The sequence below is a fragment of the Pelodiscus sinensis genome, chromosome 19, assembly GCF_049634645.1.
Source record: "Pelodiscus sinensis isolate JC-2024 chromosome 19, ASM4963464v1, whole genome shotgun sequence".
Classification (NCBI taxonomy): Eukaryota; Metazoa; Chordata; order Testudines; family Trionychidae; genus Pelodiscus; species Pelodiscus sinensis.
The window spans coordinates 17536145-17554368 of NC_134729.1; the positions used below are offsets into that span (position 1 = coordinate 17536145).

The following is an 18224-nucleotide window of genomic DNA, read 5'->3' on the forward strand; positions in this document are numbered from 1 at the left end:
AGGCGGCGCGCGGGCCAGCGGGACCAACAGGCCGCCAGCCGCAGCCCACGAGCCGTGTGCGGCCTGGGCCGGCGTCAGTCACGGAAATACGGTTTCCAATTAAACGCCCGTGGGCCTGCTGCAGGAGTGTCTGATTTGGAGGGCTCTGGGGCAGAGACATTGGGCTGCAAACCTGCCGCCGAGCAGCAGGCCTAGTGGCAAGAGCACGTGGCTGCGACGCCGGAGACCTGGGGGCCGCTCCCGCTTCTGCCACTGGCCTAAGGCAAGTCACGGCCCTGCTTCGGCCCTCAGTTCCCCCCCTACAATGGGACAAGGCTGCTGCCCTCCTTTGCACAGCCCCCTGCCCCTCCTTCCGGGCAAGTCCAGGGTGCGCGGCTTGGGCCCTGCCACTGCGCTGAGCCCGCCCTGGGGGCAAAGGGGCATCCGGCCCCACTTGGCCACTGCCCTTCCGAAAGGCCCTGACTTAAGAGCTTCGCCTAAGCATCCCAGAGGACCCAGCCTCTGTGGTGGAGGCGTGTGAGAGGGGGGTGCAGCCAGCTGGTGGGGCAGGCAGTGGTGTCTAGTGGTTACAGCTTGGGTATCTGCTGGCAGCGCTAATGCTGCTGGCAGTAGCGGGGCAGGACGGGTGCTGTCTGACCCCCTCCCCCCCAGCGGGTCCTTGCCAAGAATGCGGCACCCAGCTCACATGCCCGTGTTTGCAGATTAGCCCCTGGCGTGCGACAGGGTCCCGGAGACGAGGCTATCGGGTCCTCTTGGCCGAACACAGCAGAGGAATGCGCCCTGCTCCCCCCGCCCTGCTCCAGCCAGGACGCGTAGGGGCCATGCCCCTGCCAGGCCCCGTGGGAGAACCACCAAGGGCTGCAAGGCCCAGTCCACCGGAGCGGCGCGAGGGCGAGGTCCTGGCTGGGCTGCATGTGGCTGTGCCCGGTGGGGGACACCCTGCTCCATGCCCCCGGCAGGCAGCCCTGCCCAGCGGGAGGCGCCAGGCAGGACAGGGTATCCCATGGCACCAGTTTCCCTTCCCTGGGAGGGCAGGGAAGTGGGGCTTTGCCCAGGGAGTTGGGTGTTTCAGAGCAGTAGGCGGGGGAGGAGAGAGACAGGAGCAGACAAACTAAGGTGATCCTGGCAGCCTGGGCCTTACTTCGGGCTGGAGGAGCCCAGCCAGCTCTGGAATCCATCACGTCTAGCTCAGCTGCCCCTTTGCCCCTGCGGCTGGAGGGCTCGTTGTGGAGGGCGACGGGGGTGGGGCGACCTGATCCTCTGCCCCCAGCGGCTGCACTCCCGGCTCCGCAAATAGAGCCCAGGGCCCTTCCTGCAGCTCGGATTCCAGGAGAGACAGGCCAGGCCAGGCCCGGCCCGGAGCCCCGCACGGAAAAGCGACAGGCCAGCCCCGCAGCCCAGGGCAGAAAGCAGAGTCACGCTGCCCCCTTCCGGGGAGATGTGCTTCCAGCAGCAGCACATGACAGTCCCAGGAGCCGTGCCCCTCTGCTCTGCGCAGAAGGAAAGGCTGCCAGCCAGGCCGCAGGCTGGGAAAGGTGGATCCAGGAGACACCCTGTGGGAAAAGCCTCTGACCGCTCAGTGTCTGACCACGGGGCTCTTGGGTTTGTGCAGCACCCAGCACGGGGGCGGCTAAGTGCAACCGCAACCACTGAGAATGGAGGTTTAAGGGTGGAACAGGGTGGATGTGGGAGACCCAGGTTTGATTGCGGCTCTGCCACTCTCCGTGTCCCTCTCTGTGCTACAGGGAGCAAAGCCCTGAGCGGCCCCACGGCCGAGCAGCGAAGATGAATACATTAGCAGTCCAGGCTTTTCCCTCCCCCCCCCCCATGCTGCATGGCAGGGGGGCGGCGAGCCAGGGCCCCGGCAGAGAGCGAGCGACATCAGCTCCATTTACAAAACCCTCTTTATTAGTGTTAGGAATCCTCTCCAATCCAACCAGGCTACCACACAGGGCTGGGCGTGACGGTTACAGAACCCAGGCGGCCGCCCTGGCCTCGGAGAACAGGAAAGCGCCCGCCCTCGCCCCGGCCGGATGGGGGAGGCGAAACAGGGCAGAACGGAAAGTGGCCAGTTGGTGCCGGTGGGTTTGGGTGCTCGGAGCACCCCAGTGAATTCCAGGGCTAGTGAAGGGAGGGCGCACAGCCCGGCTACCGTGGCAGCGGAGAACCCACTGCCTGCTGCCGGTCCAGTCCTGAGCCTGGTGTGAACACAGACAGTCAAAGGGGGGTTGTGGGGGATGATAGGAGGGTTCACAAGTGAAGGTGCCCCACCCTCCATGCTCCAGGGAGAACGAATTCCAGCCTCCGCCTGCAAACGGCCAAGGCGAGGTCTGAGAGCAACAGCACAGGCGGCCTGGGCAGGAGAGAGCAAAGCGGACAGGTTATCCCATCCCAGTTTATTCTGAGTGGGGCGAAAGGAGGCAGGAGGCAAATCCCTTCCAGCCCCCAAGCCCCACCACTGAGTCCAACCGCAAGGAGCCAGGCGTGCACGCACCCCCAGAGACAGAGCTGGGGCTCAGACCGGGGGAAGATAGAAAACATGAAGTACCCAGCGGGCACCCAGGAGCCACATGGCTGCCCAGGGACAGAAGGGCAGGAGGCAGCTATGGAGAAAGGATCCCATGGTCGATAGAGGCCCCAGGAGGGGCAGGGAGATGGGGCTGCCCTGGTGATTTCACCTGCAAGGGTCATGCAGCAATTTTTGCTGATCCCTTCCTGGGTCTGGAGTTTTCTGTGGCGAGTTGCATCGCGCCAGGCGTGGAGAAGGGAAGAATACAGATCCCGAGCGCTGCCCAATAGAAAGGGGCTTGCATTGAACTTCTGGACAGAGGCCTGGGGTGGAATCCAGGGCTCAGAGGTCTAACCCTGAGAGGGTCTGAACCCATCCCTCAGTGTGGGATTCTGCTCCAATCCCGGATCCTACGCCCGGGGCGCTGGGCTGCACATGGCAGCAGGTGGCCGAGTAACAGCACAGCCGTACTCATGGCAGGACTGAGCTCTCGCTATTGATACTCATGGCAGAAGGAACTCAGAAGCGGAAGGGAAGAGGGAGGTGGGCAGGACCCGGAAGCTGGTACTTAAGGGTGGGGTTGATTTGCAATTCAAAGAGGGGGGCTGGACAGACAGCTAATGGGCGGGGTCCTGCCAGAAACTATAGGTTGTTCATGTTTGCAGCAGCTGCCGTGCCAACAACCGCCAGAAAACAACAGTCTCCCCTTCACCGTCAGAGGTCAGGGACAATGGAAAATCTGGGGGATGCCAGATCCTGCCACTCCTCACAAGGCGCTTGGCTCCCCGAGTTCAGTTTCTATCCTTCCCTGCATCTGCGGCTCAATCAGTGCCACCTCCTGCTGGCAAAAAGCAGCGCAGGCCTGAGCGGGGTTTCTTAGGGCACAGGCTGGGCGGGAGCTCCCGAACCAGGCACTGTAAACACGAAGGTTGTTAATGGGGCAAAGACATCCTGAAATTCAGGGAGGAAAAAAGAACTAACACCGGTTACAATTTCTACCACTGTCCCTGGGGCCTTCTCCAGGATGGGTCAGCGTTTACACTCCTGTTTTCTTTTGCGGAGAAAGAAAAATGTTCTCCCGCCTGTCATGGAGGCTCTGTCTCTGCTGCACAATTTCAGTGTCGCAGCTGCGTTGCTAAAACTCGGGCTGCACAGCTGCTGTTTGTCAGGAGAGCATTCCTGCCACAAACACGCCCTGTACCCTGGTGTTTGCCACGGCAACACTTCTGTCTTTCAGGGGAGCGAGGGGGGTTGGCGCTCAGCAGTCAGTGTAGACAGGCTGGGAAAGCCGAAACAAGGGGAAACTGAGAACTGGGGTTGCCATCCTGGTCACACTGAAGTCAACGGAAGCAGGGTTTCCCCATGTGTCTAGTCAGTTTCACAAAGCGCCGTCAAACGCACAGAGTCGGCGTGAAAACGTAGGGAAGATATCCCCTCCCCACCCCCTCCCGGATCTTTCACTGACGGCGATTTTAAAGGGGAAACTTGGGGGGTAACAAAAATCCAGGCAGAAGTGAGATTTTTAAAGGAATGGGGTAGGGATGGAAATATCTATTCAAAGAGTGAAACGATTCAAATTATTGCACCGTTGGCAGCCTGACGCAGACGCGGCCTTGCCTGCTGCCCCGACATGGCCAGGGCTCAGTTACCCGGCAAGCAGTCCAGTAAGTCTAATGATTACCAAGTACCCACTTAACCTTTTACAGCCTAGAATGGAGGCCCTACATGTGCTGTTGTTTTTTAAACCTAACCAGGAATGGGCACATTTTCAGACGGCTCCGAGGACTGCACTGGGCACCTACAGCTCCAACTGAAATCAGCACTCCCAGAAAAAACATCAAGCTCATAGAGGCTCATGTCGGGTCCCCCACAATTAAGCTCAAATTCAGTGGCTGCGTTTGAAAACGCTGCACCTCTATCTGCCCTCACCTTTCCCTGCGCAGGGCAGGGGAGTTTGGGGAGTTTTGGGGGGGGGGGGCATTTCAACAGAAAACAAAGAGGTTTTTGGGGGGGGGGTTGGCCCCATTTACCAGAGATGGCTCGATAGTGGTTTGGGGCACAGTCACTGAGAAAAGGGAGTGGGGATGAGAATCCATTTACTACTCAAACCTTATCCTACGGGGAGGCTTCTACCATTTAAATGAATTTCACGCTTTGCTATGGTCCTTAAAAGCAAAGCTTGTGCTAAAGGGAGGTGAGATTCCTGCCTGCAATCCACAGGGCTTTTCTGTAACACTTGATCCAGCAGCAGCAATTCACGTTAATAAGCAAATAAATATTTCAGCGAGTCTCCCTGTCTTGCATCTAGTATCATACTATTCCAAAGTAGGAATCAAGTAGGACAGGAAAGGCCTGGCCCAAAATTTCAGAGAGGGGGAAGAGAAGAGGTTTTCCCTCGAGCGAGGAAAAGAAGACGCAATGACAGCGGGCCGCCGTCTCTCCTCGGGATCAGGTTTTCCCCAGGAGAGTGAGGACTGAAACAGCGTCTCAAAGGATGCACCAGTCAGTCAAGGGTCTCAGCGACCCGCCATCACAGAGGGCGGAGACCAAGGCCCCTGACGGCAGCCTGTGAGAGGGGCAGAGGTGGCCGGACAGCAGAGGCGGCACATGACACCAGCCCTGACTTTGAGGCCCCCTCTGCATTAGAGCTAGTTCTAGGCAGTATCCGTAGGCCCTGGCTCCCACAGGCTGCAGTGCTGCACCCACCACCTGGCATTAAAGGATCCCTAGCCAGGGCCCGAGGTGTTAGTACCCCTGTGAGCCATGTTGCTGTCGTCTGCCCGTGCCCCCTGGACCAAACTCTGCGTGCGGAGCGGGGAGAGGCAGCAGCCCAGTCATGCTGCGTCATCCGGGTGCTCCCAGCGTCACGAGCGTCTGAGCCTGCACAGTCCTGACTGCGCCCAGGAGGGTGCCTGGCACCTTTGCGGGGTGGGGTCCCTTCCAGCTCTGAATACACCAGGGGAGGAGGAGGAGAAGGGACAGCCCCCCTTGTGACTTGGGCTGGAATGACATTTGCTTTGACCAACGCAACAGGGGGAAGTTCTGGGGCAGGAGGGGACTCAGCCCCCCGCAGGCCGGTGGTAGGGAGCAGGAACCCCACCGCTCCTAGGGGTTCGCGAGGCTACGAAGTCAGCACAGGAGCAGCTAGTGGCTTTGGGCACCTCGGCGACTCAGCCAAGCTTATTGGGAGGTTTCCGATCAGAGGCCAAACCGCCCCGTCCTTTCGTTTCTCCCTGTTCGTTTGTTCTGCGCTCAGAGCCGGGAGCGGCGCAAACCAAGCTGAGGAAATCCCAGCTCTTAAACAACGGTGCCACTTCGAAAAGGAGAAACCTAATTGTTACCACCCCCCACCCCCGACGCAGACACACTAGGTGCAAAGTTTCAGCTTCAAGCCAATTTGTTCCGGCTACTTATCACGCCCGCAGACCCCACGCCGAGGGGCGACAGACAGCGCCACCGCCCCTTGGCATGGCTGTCACCACAGAGGAAAACTGGCAGCGCCGGACCGAAACCCCTCTGCCCGACGTGAGGTCTGCGGAGGAAGAGCAGCCGCCGGGCAATGCTTGAAGGACAGAGGAATGTGGTGTTGCCTGGTTCTTTGGCTCAGGAGGACGGGCATGTAAAGGAGCTGGCTCTACTCACAGGGCGGCGGGCGAGGTTTTAGCAGGCGGTCGGCAGCGAGCCGGACTCGACCTTCAGCCCTTTACTAGCCAGGAAGGCGTCTTCTTTGGGGTCTCGACCCAGGAACTGCCTCAACATGTCAATTGCGTCCAGGGACCCTCCGGGCTGCAGGATGTGGTTCCTGTAATCCGTGCCCACCTGCAGGGGAAGACCAGTCGGCAGGTGAGGGAAAGACGGGGAAGGGGCGGGAGCGGGACTCAGGGATGGGAGGGCAGCGAAGCAGCCGATGCCCGTGCTGTCTCCTTCCTCCCGCTCTGGGCTGGTCACTGCCAGAGAGGGTCTCCCCGCGGATCCCTTGCCCCTCCCGCGGCAGCCCCACAGGGCCGCATTTCTACAGCGCTCGGGGGAGAGAGACCGACCGGAGCTTCCGCTACCTTACAGTTCATGATCCCCTCCTGCTTGAAGCGCGTGTGGAACATGTCCATGGAGTAGACTTCGCTCCAGAGGTAGCCGTAGTACTGGGCGTCGTAGCCGCCAGCCAGGTGGCCAAAGGTGGCCGGCATGTTGGTGCCTGCAGGAGTCAGACAAGCATGCAGCCCGCTGAGGAGCAGGGCGCGACCCCAGCCAGGGAGCGGGGTGGGAAACACCCTTGGGCCAAGCTGCAAAAACCCAACACGGACGGTTTACTGGCCCAGGCAGCAGGTCAGCGTCCCCGTGATCATGGGGGGATTTTCTGCCAGGCTCAGCAATGGCTCCATTGGAGCGAATTCCCCAAGCCCGATGCTCCTGGGTGGACCACCCTGCCGTGCCCACAGGGAAGCCGCAGCCCCTGGAGTCCGAACACGCGTGTCCACGAGTGCCAGGTAGGTACCTGGGGTGGCAGGGATGCCCAGCACCTCCTTGCACAGCCGGGCGTACTCCTCCACCGGGTCGGCTTTCGTCTGGGTGTGAAGGGCCTGGTCCACCTTTGCCAGGACGATCTGACGCAAGTTGAACAGCCCTGCTCCGGGAGGGAAAGGGTGAGCCAGAGGGGGTGGCCCCGGCAGGCGGGTAGCAGCCAGCAGAGGCTAGGTGAGGGTGCTTGCACCCCACGGCCCCAGCAAGCCTCTCCTGCAACCTCCCACTGCTCCAGTGCTGAGCCCCCCAATGCCATCAGCAGCCCCCCCACCCCAGCAGTTCCCCCACAGTGACTGCTAGTGATCGCTGCACCCCACACAGGCACACCAAACCCATTTCCCACCCCCCGGCCTACGTCTCCCGCCTCCCAGAGCCCAGGGAGGCACCGCCCTGCCCGGGCCCGGGGTGCACGGCCCAGTGCCAAAGCAGGAAGGGGGAGGGGGAGGGGAGCTCCTACCTGTGTTCGCCTGCCGGGATTGGATGAGCTTGTCCTGCAGCTCGTCGGGCATGGGGCTGCCGGTTCTGTAGTGCCTGGACATGCGCAGCAGCGGCTCCCTCTCCCACACCCAGTTCTCCAGCATCTGGGACGGGGCTTCAACAAAGTCCCGCTCCACATGGGTCCCACTGAACATGGCGAACTCCGCCTACGAGGGGCACACGGCGGGCTAGGCGCCAAGATCGCTGACCCAGAGCCCCCCTGCTGCGGAGGGAGGGGAAACCTGGCCGAGCTGCAGGGCCCTGGCGGGCTCCTAGAGGCGCACAGGCAAATGACCGGGTGTGTGGGGCATGGGGACTGGAGTTTAGCACCTCCCTCAGTGGAAGTGAGCCGAGCCTGCTGCTCCCAGCCTTGTGCCTGGGAGAAATCGCTTGCCCCAAGCCACTGGGCTCTTGGGCACAACTGCCGGCTGCGGCGCGGGCGTGGCAAGGGACTGGCAACGCGGGGCTCTGCAGCCCGATCCCAGAGCTGGGATAACAGGGCGCAGGAGGGGGGTTCCGCTTAGAAGGGAGTAGAGCTGGTGGAAGGGCAAAAAGTTGGGGTCAAGGGGCATTGGCAGAGCTGGGAAGGCAGGAGACCCAGGGCTGGGATAGCCAGGTTTGTGGGTGAGGACGGAGGGGCGTGGCAGAGCTGTGTTGGGGATTCCCTGACGGGGGTAGCCGGGGGCTGCGGGTGAGGACCGAGGGGCGTGGCAGAGCTGTGTTGGGGATTCCCTGGCGGGGGTAGCCGGGGGCTGCGGGTGAGGACAGAGGGGCGTGGCAGAGCTGTGTTGGGGACTCCCTGACGGGGGTAGCCGGGGGCTGCGGGTGAGGACCGAGGGGCGTGGCAGAGCTGTGTTGGGGACTCCCTGGCGGGGGTAGCCGGGGCTGTGGGTGAGGACAGAGGGGCGTGGCAGAGCTGTGTTGGGGACTCCCTGACGGGGGTAGCCGGGGGCTGCGGGTGAGGACAGAGGGGCGTGGCAGAGCTGTGTTGGGGACTCCCTGACGGGGGTAGCCGGGGGCTGCGGGTGAGGACAGAGGGGCGTGGCAGAGCTGTGTTGGGGACTCCCTGACGGGGGTAGCCGGGGGCTGCGGGTGAGGACCGAGGGGCGTGGCAGAGCTGTGTTGGGGATTCCCTGGCGGGGGTAGCCGGGGCTGTGGGTGAGGACAGAGGGGCGTGGCAGAGCTGTGTTGGGGACTCCCTGACGGGGGTAGCCGGGGGCTGCGGGTGAGGACCGAGGGGCGTGGCAGAGCTGTGTTGGGGATTCCCTGGCGGGGGTAGCTGGGGGCTGTGGGTGAGGACCGAAGGGCATGGCAGAGCTGTGTTGGGGACTCCCTGGCGGGGGTAGCCGGGGGCTGCGGGTGAGGACAGAGGGGCGTGGCAGAGCTGTGTTGGGGACTCCCTGGCGGGGGTAGCCGGGGGCTGCGGGTGAGGACCGAGGGGCGTGGCAGAGCTGTGTTGGGGACTCCCTGACGGGGGTAGCCGGGGGCTGTGGGTGAGGACAGAGGGGCGTGGCAGAGCTGTGTTGGGGACTCCCTGGCGGGGGTAGCTGGGGGCTGCGGGTGAGGACTGAGGGGCGTGGCAGAGCTGTGTTGGGGACTCCCTGGCAGGGGTAGCCGGGGCTGCGGGTGAGGATGGAGGGGCGTGGCAGAGCTGTGTTGGGGACTCCCTGGCGGGGGTAGCCGGGGCTGCGGGTGAGGACAGAGGGGCGTGGCAGAGCTGTGTTGGGGATTCCCTGGCGGGGGTAGCTGGGGGCTGTGGGTGAGGACAGAGGGGCGTGGCAGAGCTGTGTTGGGGATTCCCTGGCAGGGGTAGCCGGGGCTGCGGGTGAGGATGGAGGGGCGTGGCAGAGCTGTGTTGGGGATTCCCTGGCAGGGGTAGCCGGGGCTGCGGGTGAGGACCGAGGGGCATGGCAGAGCTGTGTTGGGGATTCCCTGGCGGGGGTAGCTGGGGGCTGCGGGTGAGGACAGAGGGGCGTGGCAGAGCTGTGTTGGGGATTCCCTGGCAGGGGTAGCCGGGGCTGCGGGTGAGGATGGAGGGGCGTGGCAGAGCTGTGTTGGGGATTCCCTGGCAGGGGTAGCCGGGGCTGCGGGTGAGGACCGAGGGGCATGGCAGAGCTGTGTTGGGGATTCCCTGGCGGGGGTAGCTGGGGGCTGCGGGTGAGGACAGAGGGGCGTGGCAGAGCTGTGTTGGGGATTCCCTGGCGGGGGTAGCTGGGGGCTGTGGGTGAGGACAGAGGGGCGTGGCAGAGCTGTGTTGGGGATTCCCTGGCAGGGGTAGCCGGGGCTGCGGGTGAGGATGGAGGGGCGTGGCAGAGCTGTGTTGGGGATTCCCTGGCGGGGGTAGCTGGGGGCTGCGGGTGAGGACAGAGGGGCGTGGCAGAGCTGTGTTGGGGATTCCCTGGCGGGGGTAGCTGGGGGCTGTGGGTGAGGACAGAGGGGCGTGGCAGAGCTGTGTTGGGAAGTCCCAGGCTGGGACAGTGGGGAAGCAGGATCAAGACCCATCAGCAGAGCTGTGTGGGAGTCTGTCTGTCCCCCTTGCACTGTGTGTGGCTCTGGCCAGGGCTGCAGCCTTCTCCCCCAGCAGCACTCAGTGTGGCTAGGAGGAGCCCGCGCCCCGCTGCCCCCAGGCCACCCCGCCCTCACCTGGGAGCAGAGCTGGTGCATGACGTGGCCGAACTCGTGGAAGTAGGTCTCCACCTCGTCGTGCTGCAGCAGGGACGGCGTGTCCGGCGTGGGCTTGGTGAAGTTGGCCACCATGGCGGCGATGGAGATCTGCCGGCTGCCATCTGGCAGGAGGCAGCCTGGCTGCAGGCCGAAGCAGGCCGCGTGGCCGTACTTCCCCTCCCTGGGCAGGGGGAGGAAACTGTCACAGGGATCCCCCCACACAGCCAGCCCCGGCCCAGCCCCCTCGGCAGCCTGGGAGGTGCAGACGGATCCATGCAGGTCTGCTGGGCCAACCAGGTCTCTCTGCCCTTGCATTGGGGTCTAGGGAGGCAGGAACCGGACGGAGCAGGAGCAGAGGGGCCCGCAGCAGATCTCAAGCTGACCCTAGCAAGGGGTTTAGGGTGGCCAAGGCCCATCTGCCCCCTCCCTCCCCCGTGACCTGGATGTTGGGGGCTGTCTGTGCTGCTGTCAGGCGCCCCCCCCACCAGATAAAAGAGGCAGGAATCAGGCCCTCCCTGGCCTCATCTCCAGGGGTCAGCTGTGACCGCAGCTCACAAGGGATGGGGAGGACACCCCAGGGCTGGGTGGGACAAGGACACACCCCAGAGCGAGGCGCAACGGAGAGCTGCTGAGCGAGAGTAGGAACCCGCCGCTGGGCAGCATGTGCCCGCCATCTTGTAGCCCAGCCCTACTGACTGCAGGAATCAAGCCAGCGCTGCTCCCAGGGGCAGGGGGGCACTGCTGGGGCACTGCCGGGGGGAAGGGGAGGGGAGGGGAGGGGACCACCCCACCCCACCAGCCGTTTCGCACAGGGGAGCAATCCAAGCCCTGTAACCTGCTGCAGGCAGACTCCCCGTGATCCAGCCCCACTGCCCCCTCCTCCACTCCGGCGCGATGGGGACTCACCGGGGGTACAAATCCAGGTAGAATTTCCCGATGGTCTTGCCCGAGGCAGCGTCCTTCACGGAGTAGAGCTGCACGTCCTCGTGCCAGACCTGGGCGTGCTCCTCCGGGTGGAAGCTCAGGCCCAGCAGCTCCTGGTAGATGTCCAGCAGGCCAGCCGTGACCACCTGCATGGGGAAATACTCCTTCAGCAGGTTCTGGTCCACGCTGTACACCGTCTCCTCCACCTGGTTCATGTAGTAGCGCATGTCCCAGGCGTAGATGTGGGCGTCAAACTCCAAGCCCCGCTTCTCGCACTCCTTCTTCTTCAGGTCCAGGATCACGGCCCGTTCCTTCTCCCCCAGGGGCTTCAGCTTCTGGGCCAGCCTGTCTGGACAGACAAAGAGGGGGCAGCGTGACAGCAGGAGGGATGGGAGAAGCCAGCCCGCCCCCCGCACCAAAGCCAGGGGCAGTACCTAAGAAGGAAGCCACAATCTTGCTGGTTTTCGCCATGTTCATTTCCAGCACGAAATTGGCGTGAGTGTCAAAGCCCAGGAGGTCGGCTTTCTGAGCCCGCAGGTCCACCAGCTCCTTGAGGATCAAGCTGTTCTCCTGCAAGGGAGCAGGACGGAGAGCTCAGCCCACGGAGCCGGAAACGCCCAGCAGGGCGGAGGCACGAAGTCCGAGGGAGCAGAGCAGCCCTCCCGGGAAAGCGGCGGCTCGTACGTCCCCTCGCACCTGGAGGATGTTGCAACTCCTTCCCCTACAGCAGGGCTTTCCACTGGGAGCCCCAGGGGCCGCGATACATGCCGAGGGCCGCAACTTAAGTGGGGTTGCATAGAGGTGCAAATATATATGTAAATATATGCAAATAGCTTTTCACACTGACGGGCACGAATAGAAAGATTAAGCCTTAAACCTCAGGGCTGGACCCAAACGTGGCTAGTGAGAGCCAGCTGGCACCTCTCTGGCTCTGCCCACAAGGCTAAGCAGCCAGCCCGTCCCACAATGCCCCAGCGCTCCCGGCTCCTCCTCCCCGGGGCTAGAAACGCCGACACCCTGCACCCGTCTGTTCCTGCCAGCCCGTCCCCTTGCGTCTTTCACTGCTCGCCCCGCCTGGGAGACGCCTCGCCGTCGTGGGGGCGCGTTCCCGGGGCGGACCACGTTCAAAGGATGCCCACAGGCCGTGTGCTGAGCCCCACGTAAACCCAAACCGCCCCACGGGCCGCAAACCAATGTACCGCGTGTTGAGTAGCCCTGCCCTACAGCTTAGGCCGGGGCATCCCCCCAGCCCCCGCCCATTCTAACCCTGGGCTTCTCTGCCGAGGCTGCTCAGTGGGCCCTGGTCTGGGCTGCTGTGACCTCGGCCTTGTCCCCGCCATCACAACGCTCCGACCCGATGCCCACGTCCGGGAGGCTGTTGCTCTCCAGCCTAGCGGGTCTGCACGCTCTGGCTCCAGACCGTCCCCTGCCTACCTCCTTGCACCTGGAGTTGAACACCTCCTCCATCTTCTGCCGCGTCTCTGGCACCCAGCATTTCTTCATGAGGGGGAAATAGTGCGGGTACTTCAAGGTGACCTTCAGCTTGCCGTCCTCCGTCTTCTCCAGGGAGTTCAGGAAGTCGTCAGGGAGCCCGCCTGGGAGCGGAGGAGACAGACGCTAGCTGCAGCCCCCCTACCCCCTCCCCGTGCCGTGCGCGCTGGGCAGCCCCGTCGGGAAGCAGGAGGATGCACATCGGCCTGCCGACTGGCGAGTGCACCGGCCAAACGGGGCTTCGATGGCAACTCAGCTGCTGCCCAGACCAGCAGCTGCCAGTTGCTTCCGCTGGCTCTGGCCCTTAGCCAGCGAGCTCAGAGAAGGGGCATCCCTGGAGACTTAGCACCAAGGGAAGTAAATCTGCCCGAAGGCTCCAGCAGGCCAGATTCCTCCGTCCCAGAACAGCCCTTACCCAGTTCCTCCTTGGAGAAGGGCAGGGAGGTGGTGTCTTCGTTCAGGTTCTTGTTGAAGTCGATGCACAGCAGGCTCAGCCTTTTCTTAATGGCTTTGATTTTCTTTAAAAAGACACACGCGGAATCAGACAAAACTAAATCAGACGGGAGGAAGATGAGCAGAGTTAGCTCTGCACCATCCCCTAGAGGCTGATCATGCCCCCCCCCAAACAGAGCTGGCCGTGCAGAGACACAGACACAACGGGGGGACAGGCGATTGCGGCTCACGCCTGGGGGGAGCCGGGGCTTTGGCGTGATGGCTGGGCTATTTGGGGACAGTTCAAGGAGCTGCGGGTGTCTAAGGCCTGTCCAGATCTCATTCCCTCTGCTTGTCTGTTTTAAACCTGGTGTCAAGCTCCCCTCTGATCTGCTAGCTCCTACCTGCTGCAATGAGGCCCATGTGAGTTACCCTACTCAACATGTGACACTCCAGCTAAATCCGCTCGCCGTTCCCCAGACGCTCTGCCCCGCTTTTGGGCTGGATTCATCCCTAGGCAGCTATGTCCTATTGTGACTCCCCACCAAGGATCGCACAGGGAATAAAGATTAGCTCCCCGGTATGACAGGGTCCCGGCTGAGAGTCTAAGAACATAAGAACGGCCGTACTGGGTCCGACCAAAGGTCCATCTAGCCCAGTAGCCTGTCTGCTGACAGTGGCCAGCACCAGGTGCCCCAGAGAGGGTGGACCGAAGACAATGATCAAGCGATTTGTCTCCTGCCATCCCTCTCCAGCCTCTGACAGACAGAGGCCAAGGACACCATTTTATCCCCTGGCTAATAGCCTTTTATGGACCTAACCTCCAGGAAATTATCTAGCTTCTCTTTAAACTCTATTATAGTCCTAGCCTTCACAGCCTCCTCTGGCAAGGAGTTCCACAGGTTGACTACACGCTGTGTGAAAAAGAACTTTCTTTTATTAGTTTTAAACCTGCTACCCGCTAGTTCTTCTATTTAGGGAACTAATAAATAACTTTTCTTTATTATTTAGCCGTCAGATCTCTCTGTACAGCTACTGAGGGTTACTAGTGATAGACTCACCTCCTGCGTCTCCTCCGGGAGGTGAAGGCCATTTCGTTTACCCAGTTTGATCAGCCTCTCTAGATACCTCTTGGCTTCAGGCCTCAGGGAAGCAGATTCCCTCTTCTCCTGTCAAACAGAAAGGGGAGTGTCGGGAGCCGACAGGCAGGACGTGGCGTTTGCTAATCTACAGCCGCCACACAACCACAGCACATTGTTTGCGTCGGTCCTATGGCTGGAGGGTGTCAATGTCTGCAGACCCCAAACTAGACGAAAACAGCCCCCTAGAAGAGTCAGATTCAAGAGACTGGTCCCCACTAGATTGTTTTCAACACGGGTCTCAAAGCCCATCCCAAATTGCTAGCCGATGTCGGGCCTCTATGGGATGTAGGGCAATGTCACCAGCCTCCTTTTACAGAGGGGGAAACTGAGGCACAAAGGGACAGGACTGGCTCACAGTCACACAGCTGGTCTGAGATTGGATCCCAGAAGGAAACTGAGGCACACAAGGACAGGATGTGCTCATGGTCACACAGCGAGCCAGAGGTGAGACTGCATCCCAGAAGCCCCGAATCCCCAGTCCCTTGCTCTAACTACTAGACAACATTGCCTTCGTGTTGTAATTTAGCTCTCAACTGAACAGGAAAGGTGGTAGGGAGAGGCACTCATGGAAATTACAGGGAGGCCCGCAGACACTCCCTGTTGGGATGCTGGACCTGCCATCTTCTCAGCACTGAGCCACGCCGGTTACCCCTCCCCAGCCGAACCTGGAGCCAGACGATCCTCTGGTACACGTCCTGCCTCATGCTCATCTCCACATCGAACTCCGAGAGCTTTTTGTCCGCCTCCGTGCTCGCCGTGCGGATATCTTTGTGAGGGGAGACGTGCTGGGGGAAGTCCAGCATGTTCCTCTGAACTGCAACGACAAAGCCAGGAGCTCAGACTATAGCTGGAGCCGCCAGGTTAGGGAAGGAAGTAGGCGGCAGTTTCACAACCCGGAGCCTGACATGCACCCAATCGGCGGGGGCAAGGCAAGCCACTCCCACCGACATGCCCCACACCCAACCTGAAACAACCCTCTCTAGCACTGAGCTCCATCATCCACAGGTCCTGGAGTCAGATCTGCCGGTCAACTCTACACTGCAAGTTCTTGCTGCTCCGGATAGGATCTCACAACCCTACAGCTCTATTTAGCAATACCATTGATAACACCTGTCCCTTACAAAATGGCCTGAGACCAATGTTCCCTCTATAGTTTTGTTGACAAAAGTCCACTTTTGTCGACAAAACCCTGTAGTCTAGACACACTCCTAGTGATCAGACTGAGGAAAAGATACTGTTGTAGGATTTATGCACCACAGAAAACAGGTGTTACCCTCTGGGCCAGCTTCCTTTACAAACATGGTGTTACTTTTTCAGAGCATTTTAGCTGGAGTCGTAAAGAGAAATAAATTGTTTGCACAGGAAAAGGAACCAGACACACACATGCCTGCTCCTCCCACACCCGATCATAGAAGTTACAGCTGGAAAAGCCCAGACTGGTCATCAGTGTGCAAGCTGGGGAGAGGTTCAAATCTTGCCCAGCTCATTAGCAGGTTGCCCACAGCTAGGTTTGTGTTTCTATGGGGGGTACACATTCGCACACGCCCCAGCGTGCATAAAAATGTATTCCGCACATGGCTGGAAAAAAATGCACACGTGGCCGGAAAAGATTAGAGGGAATATTGCTCGTCACCCAGTCATCTCTCTGCCAACACATGGCTGATCCCTACAGCACATCGCCTAGCCTTTTGTCCAGATACTGAAGCAATTGGCAACTTCAACGTCTTAAATGTTGTTTTTTAAAATCACAACTAGCGGGGCTTCCAGCTTGGAAACCATCCCATTGCCGAAGTCACCAATGGGCCAATTTTTCCCGACATTCTTTGTTTCCCCATCCACAGACTGGGGGTGGTGGGAAACAAAGGAGGCAGATGCTTTGGGATCTAGTGATTCAAAGGAGCCCTTTAAATTGCTGCCTGGAGCCCCTTAAATCACCGTTTGGAGTACTGTGCTCTAGGCAGCTCTCAGGGCTGCCTGGGAGGTCGGGGCACCACAGAATCCAGGCAGTGCTGGGGAAATGGGGGGGGGGGGAGGAGCACTGTGGTCCAGGCAGCATGGAGGGCTGGCCGCCCCCAGCTCTGCCCCCTCCGTGTGAGGTCCTGCCCCTCCGGGGGCTTCCTGCCAGCCATCTTGCCCAGAGGCACTGAGCACAGCAGTTGGATCCCTGCCCATCCAATTTCATCCTATTTCTCCAAGTTACACGCTTGTGTAGAAACCCTACATTTCCTCCAGGTAAGACAGGCTAATGGAGTTACACAAGGAAAAGCCAATGATTCAGTTGACCAGAGACGCACACGATCTAAAAACCACTCAGCGACTAACAAAAGCTAGAAGGGTTCCAGAAACAGCCAAATCCTGTTTGTCCACATACCTGTATACTCCACTTCCACATCAGCTAGAATTTTGAGAGTATTTTCATAGGAGACCTCCCCCTGCTCCTGGGAGCCCACGTGGTCGTATACTTGCTTGGTCTTCTCTAGGAGCTCCACGGTCATGTTTTCTATTTGCTCTGCTGTCAGGTCCCATCTTAGCCGATTCACTGGGAGTCTGTGGGACTGGCTGTCCACAACGTTACCTGAATAGGTTGGAAAGAGATCCATCTCTCAGATATTGCCCTAGAAGAGGGTGGAGAACTAACTCACAGGGACTCAAGAGACAGGTACGGCAAATACCGCAGAGCTCAGAAGAGAACCTGATCTGTTTGAACCAAAGAGTAAAAAGAACAGTTGCAACACTTTATGCCTCCTATGTATGGCAACTCCTGGGTAAAACTTGATTCCTTAATTAGCTTGCCCTAGATCAGGTTTGCTATTGCAGAAGGGCTGGCAGAGATGTGTGGCAGAACCTTGCAACACTGGTTTCGGGGTGGGGGAAGTAACACACAAAGAACCCAGAGAACTGGTGCAGGAGGAGGCAGATGTTGGGAAGGCAACACTCAGCATAGGCTTAATGAGAAGACAAGTGACTGCAGCAGACCCAGCAGCAGAGCTGCCACCCTCCCGGTGCTGGGAGTAACTCCATGCTGGTGAGCTTTCTCTCTGAGACTCATTCCGGCTTGGCAGAGCTTTGCAAACCTGGGGAGGAACCTCTTCTTGCTTGTAGGGGGATATTTAAGGGTCATGCACCCTGCCCCCACCTTCCTATCCCCATTCCCCCAGTCATGCATCCTGCCCCACCTCCCCAAGCACTGTCTCCAACACACGTAAGAGTTACCTGCTCTCCCCACCCCTCCCTCCTCCTCCATCCCACACTGCCCCCCAACTCCACATCGTCTTCCCATGCCCCCGCCCTACTCCCCACTCTAGACTTTGCCCCCTTCCTAGATATCCCACCTCCCTATCCACTCACTGCCCCATCACCCCGCCCCCACTGCCACCCCCTAAATATACCCTCCCCCAGTACCCCTTCAGCCCTCCATTGCCATCCCCTAAATATCCCCTCCCCCCATCACCCCACCCCCACCCCCAAAATATCCCCTCCCCCCCACTGCCACCCCCAAAATATCCCCTCCCCCCATCACCCCACCCCCACCCCCAAAATATCCCCTCCCCCCCACTGCCACCCCCAAAATATCCCCTCCCCCCATCACCCCACCCCCACTGCCACCCCAAATATCCCCTCCCCCCATCACCCCACCCCCACCCCCAAAATATCCCCTCCCCCCATCACCCCACCCCCACTGCCACCCCCAAATATCCCCTCCCCGCCCCACACGCGCCAGCCGGGCGGTACCTGTGGGGGGCGCCATGGGGGGGCGGGAGGAGGCGCCGCAGCCACTGACGCTCAGCCCCGAGCACGCGGGCCGGGGGGGGCGGCGGGGAGGAGAGAAGGAGGCAGCGCGAAGGATTCTGGGAGGGTGGAGGACTGCGCGGGGCCAGCCGGGGGCGGGGGGAGCTGCCTTAGCGCCCCCTCCCGCGCTACGTCTCTATGGTCAATCGCGGGGAAGAGGGGCCCTGCCTGAGCGATCCCACAATGCATTGGTTCACCCGCCCCCATGGCGTATTTCCGCTTCCGTCTGGCGGGGGCGGAAGGGGAGGCCTGTTGCGCATGCTCGCTGGCTGGCATGG

General features: G+C 60.8%; 1 protein-coding gene across 2 annotated transcripts; it reads right to left on the minus strand.

Annotated features, from left to right (window-relative positions):
* Nucleotides 1-1886: 1886 nt before the first annotated feature.
* On the minus strand, nucleotides 1887-18047 carry THOP1 (thimet oligopeptidase 1). 2 transcript variants are annotated; one of them, XM_075902713.1, is made up of 13 exons: nucleotides 17890-18047; nucleotides 16529-16732; nucleotides 14823-14971; nucleotides 14077-14184; nucleotides 12999-13101; nucleotides 12527-12687; nucleotides 11527-11662; nucleotides 11075-11441; nucleotides 10148-10349; nucleotides 7485-7671; nucleotides 7002-7130; nucleotides 6565-6701; nucleotides 1887-6328 (listed from the first exon to the last, which is right to left on the minus strand). In XM_075902713.1, exons 1-13 carry the CDS (start codon nucleotides 17903-17905, stop codon nucleotides 6170-6172), a joined length of 2058 nt encoding a protein of 685 aa, XP_075758828.1. In that variant the 5' UTR covers nucleotides 17906-18047; the 3' UTR covers nucleotides 1887-6169. The 2 variants fall into 2 exon arrangements, with proteins under 2 accessions (XP_075758828.1, XP_075758827.1); XM_075902712.1 differs by lacking the exon at nucleotides 17890-18047 and having other exon boundaries at nucleotides 1887-2353; nucleotides 6152-6328; nucleotides 16529-16868.
* Between the last annotated feature and the right edge of the window lie 177 nt (nucleotides 18048-18224).

What these genes read in the sequence shown, in the direction of transcription:
- THOP1 (XM_075902712.1), bottom strand. Translation starts at nt 16,757, where the DNA reads ATGGATCTCTTTCCAACCTATTCAGGTAACGTTGTGGACAGCCAGTCC. An exon ending in GATTGTGGCTTCCTTCTTAG is followed by an intron (nt 11,442 to 11,526) that starts GTACTGCCCCTG and finishes TTGTCTGTCCAG; the next exon opens with ACAGGCTGGCCCAGAAGCTG. An exon ending in GGGCATCCCTGCCACCCCAG is followed by an intron (nt 6,702 to 7,001) that starts GTACCTACCTGG and finishes TGACTCCTGCAG; the next exon opens with GCACCAACATGCCGGCCACC.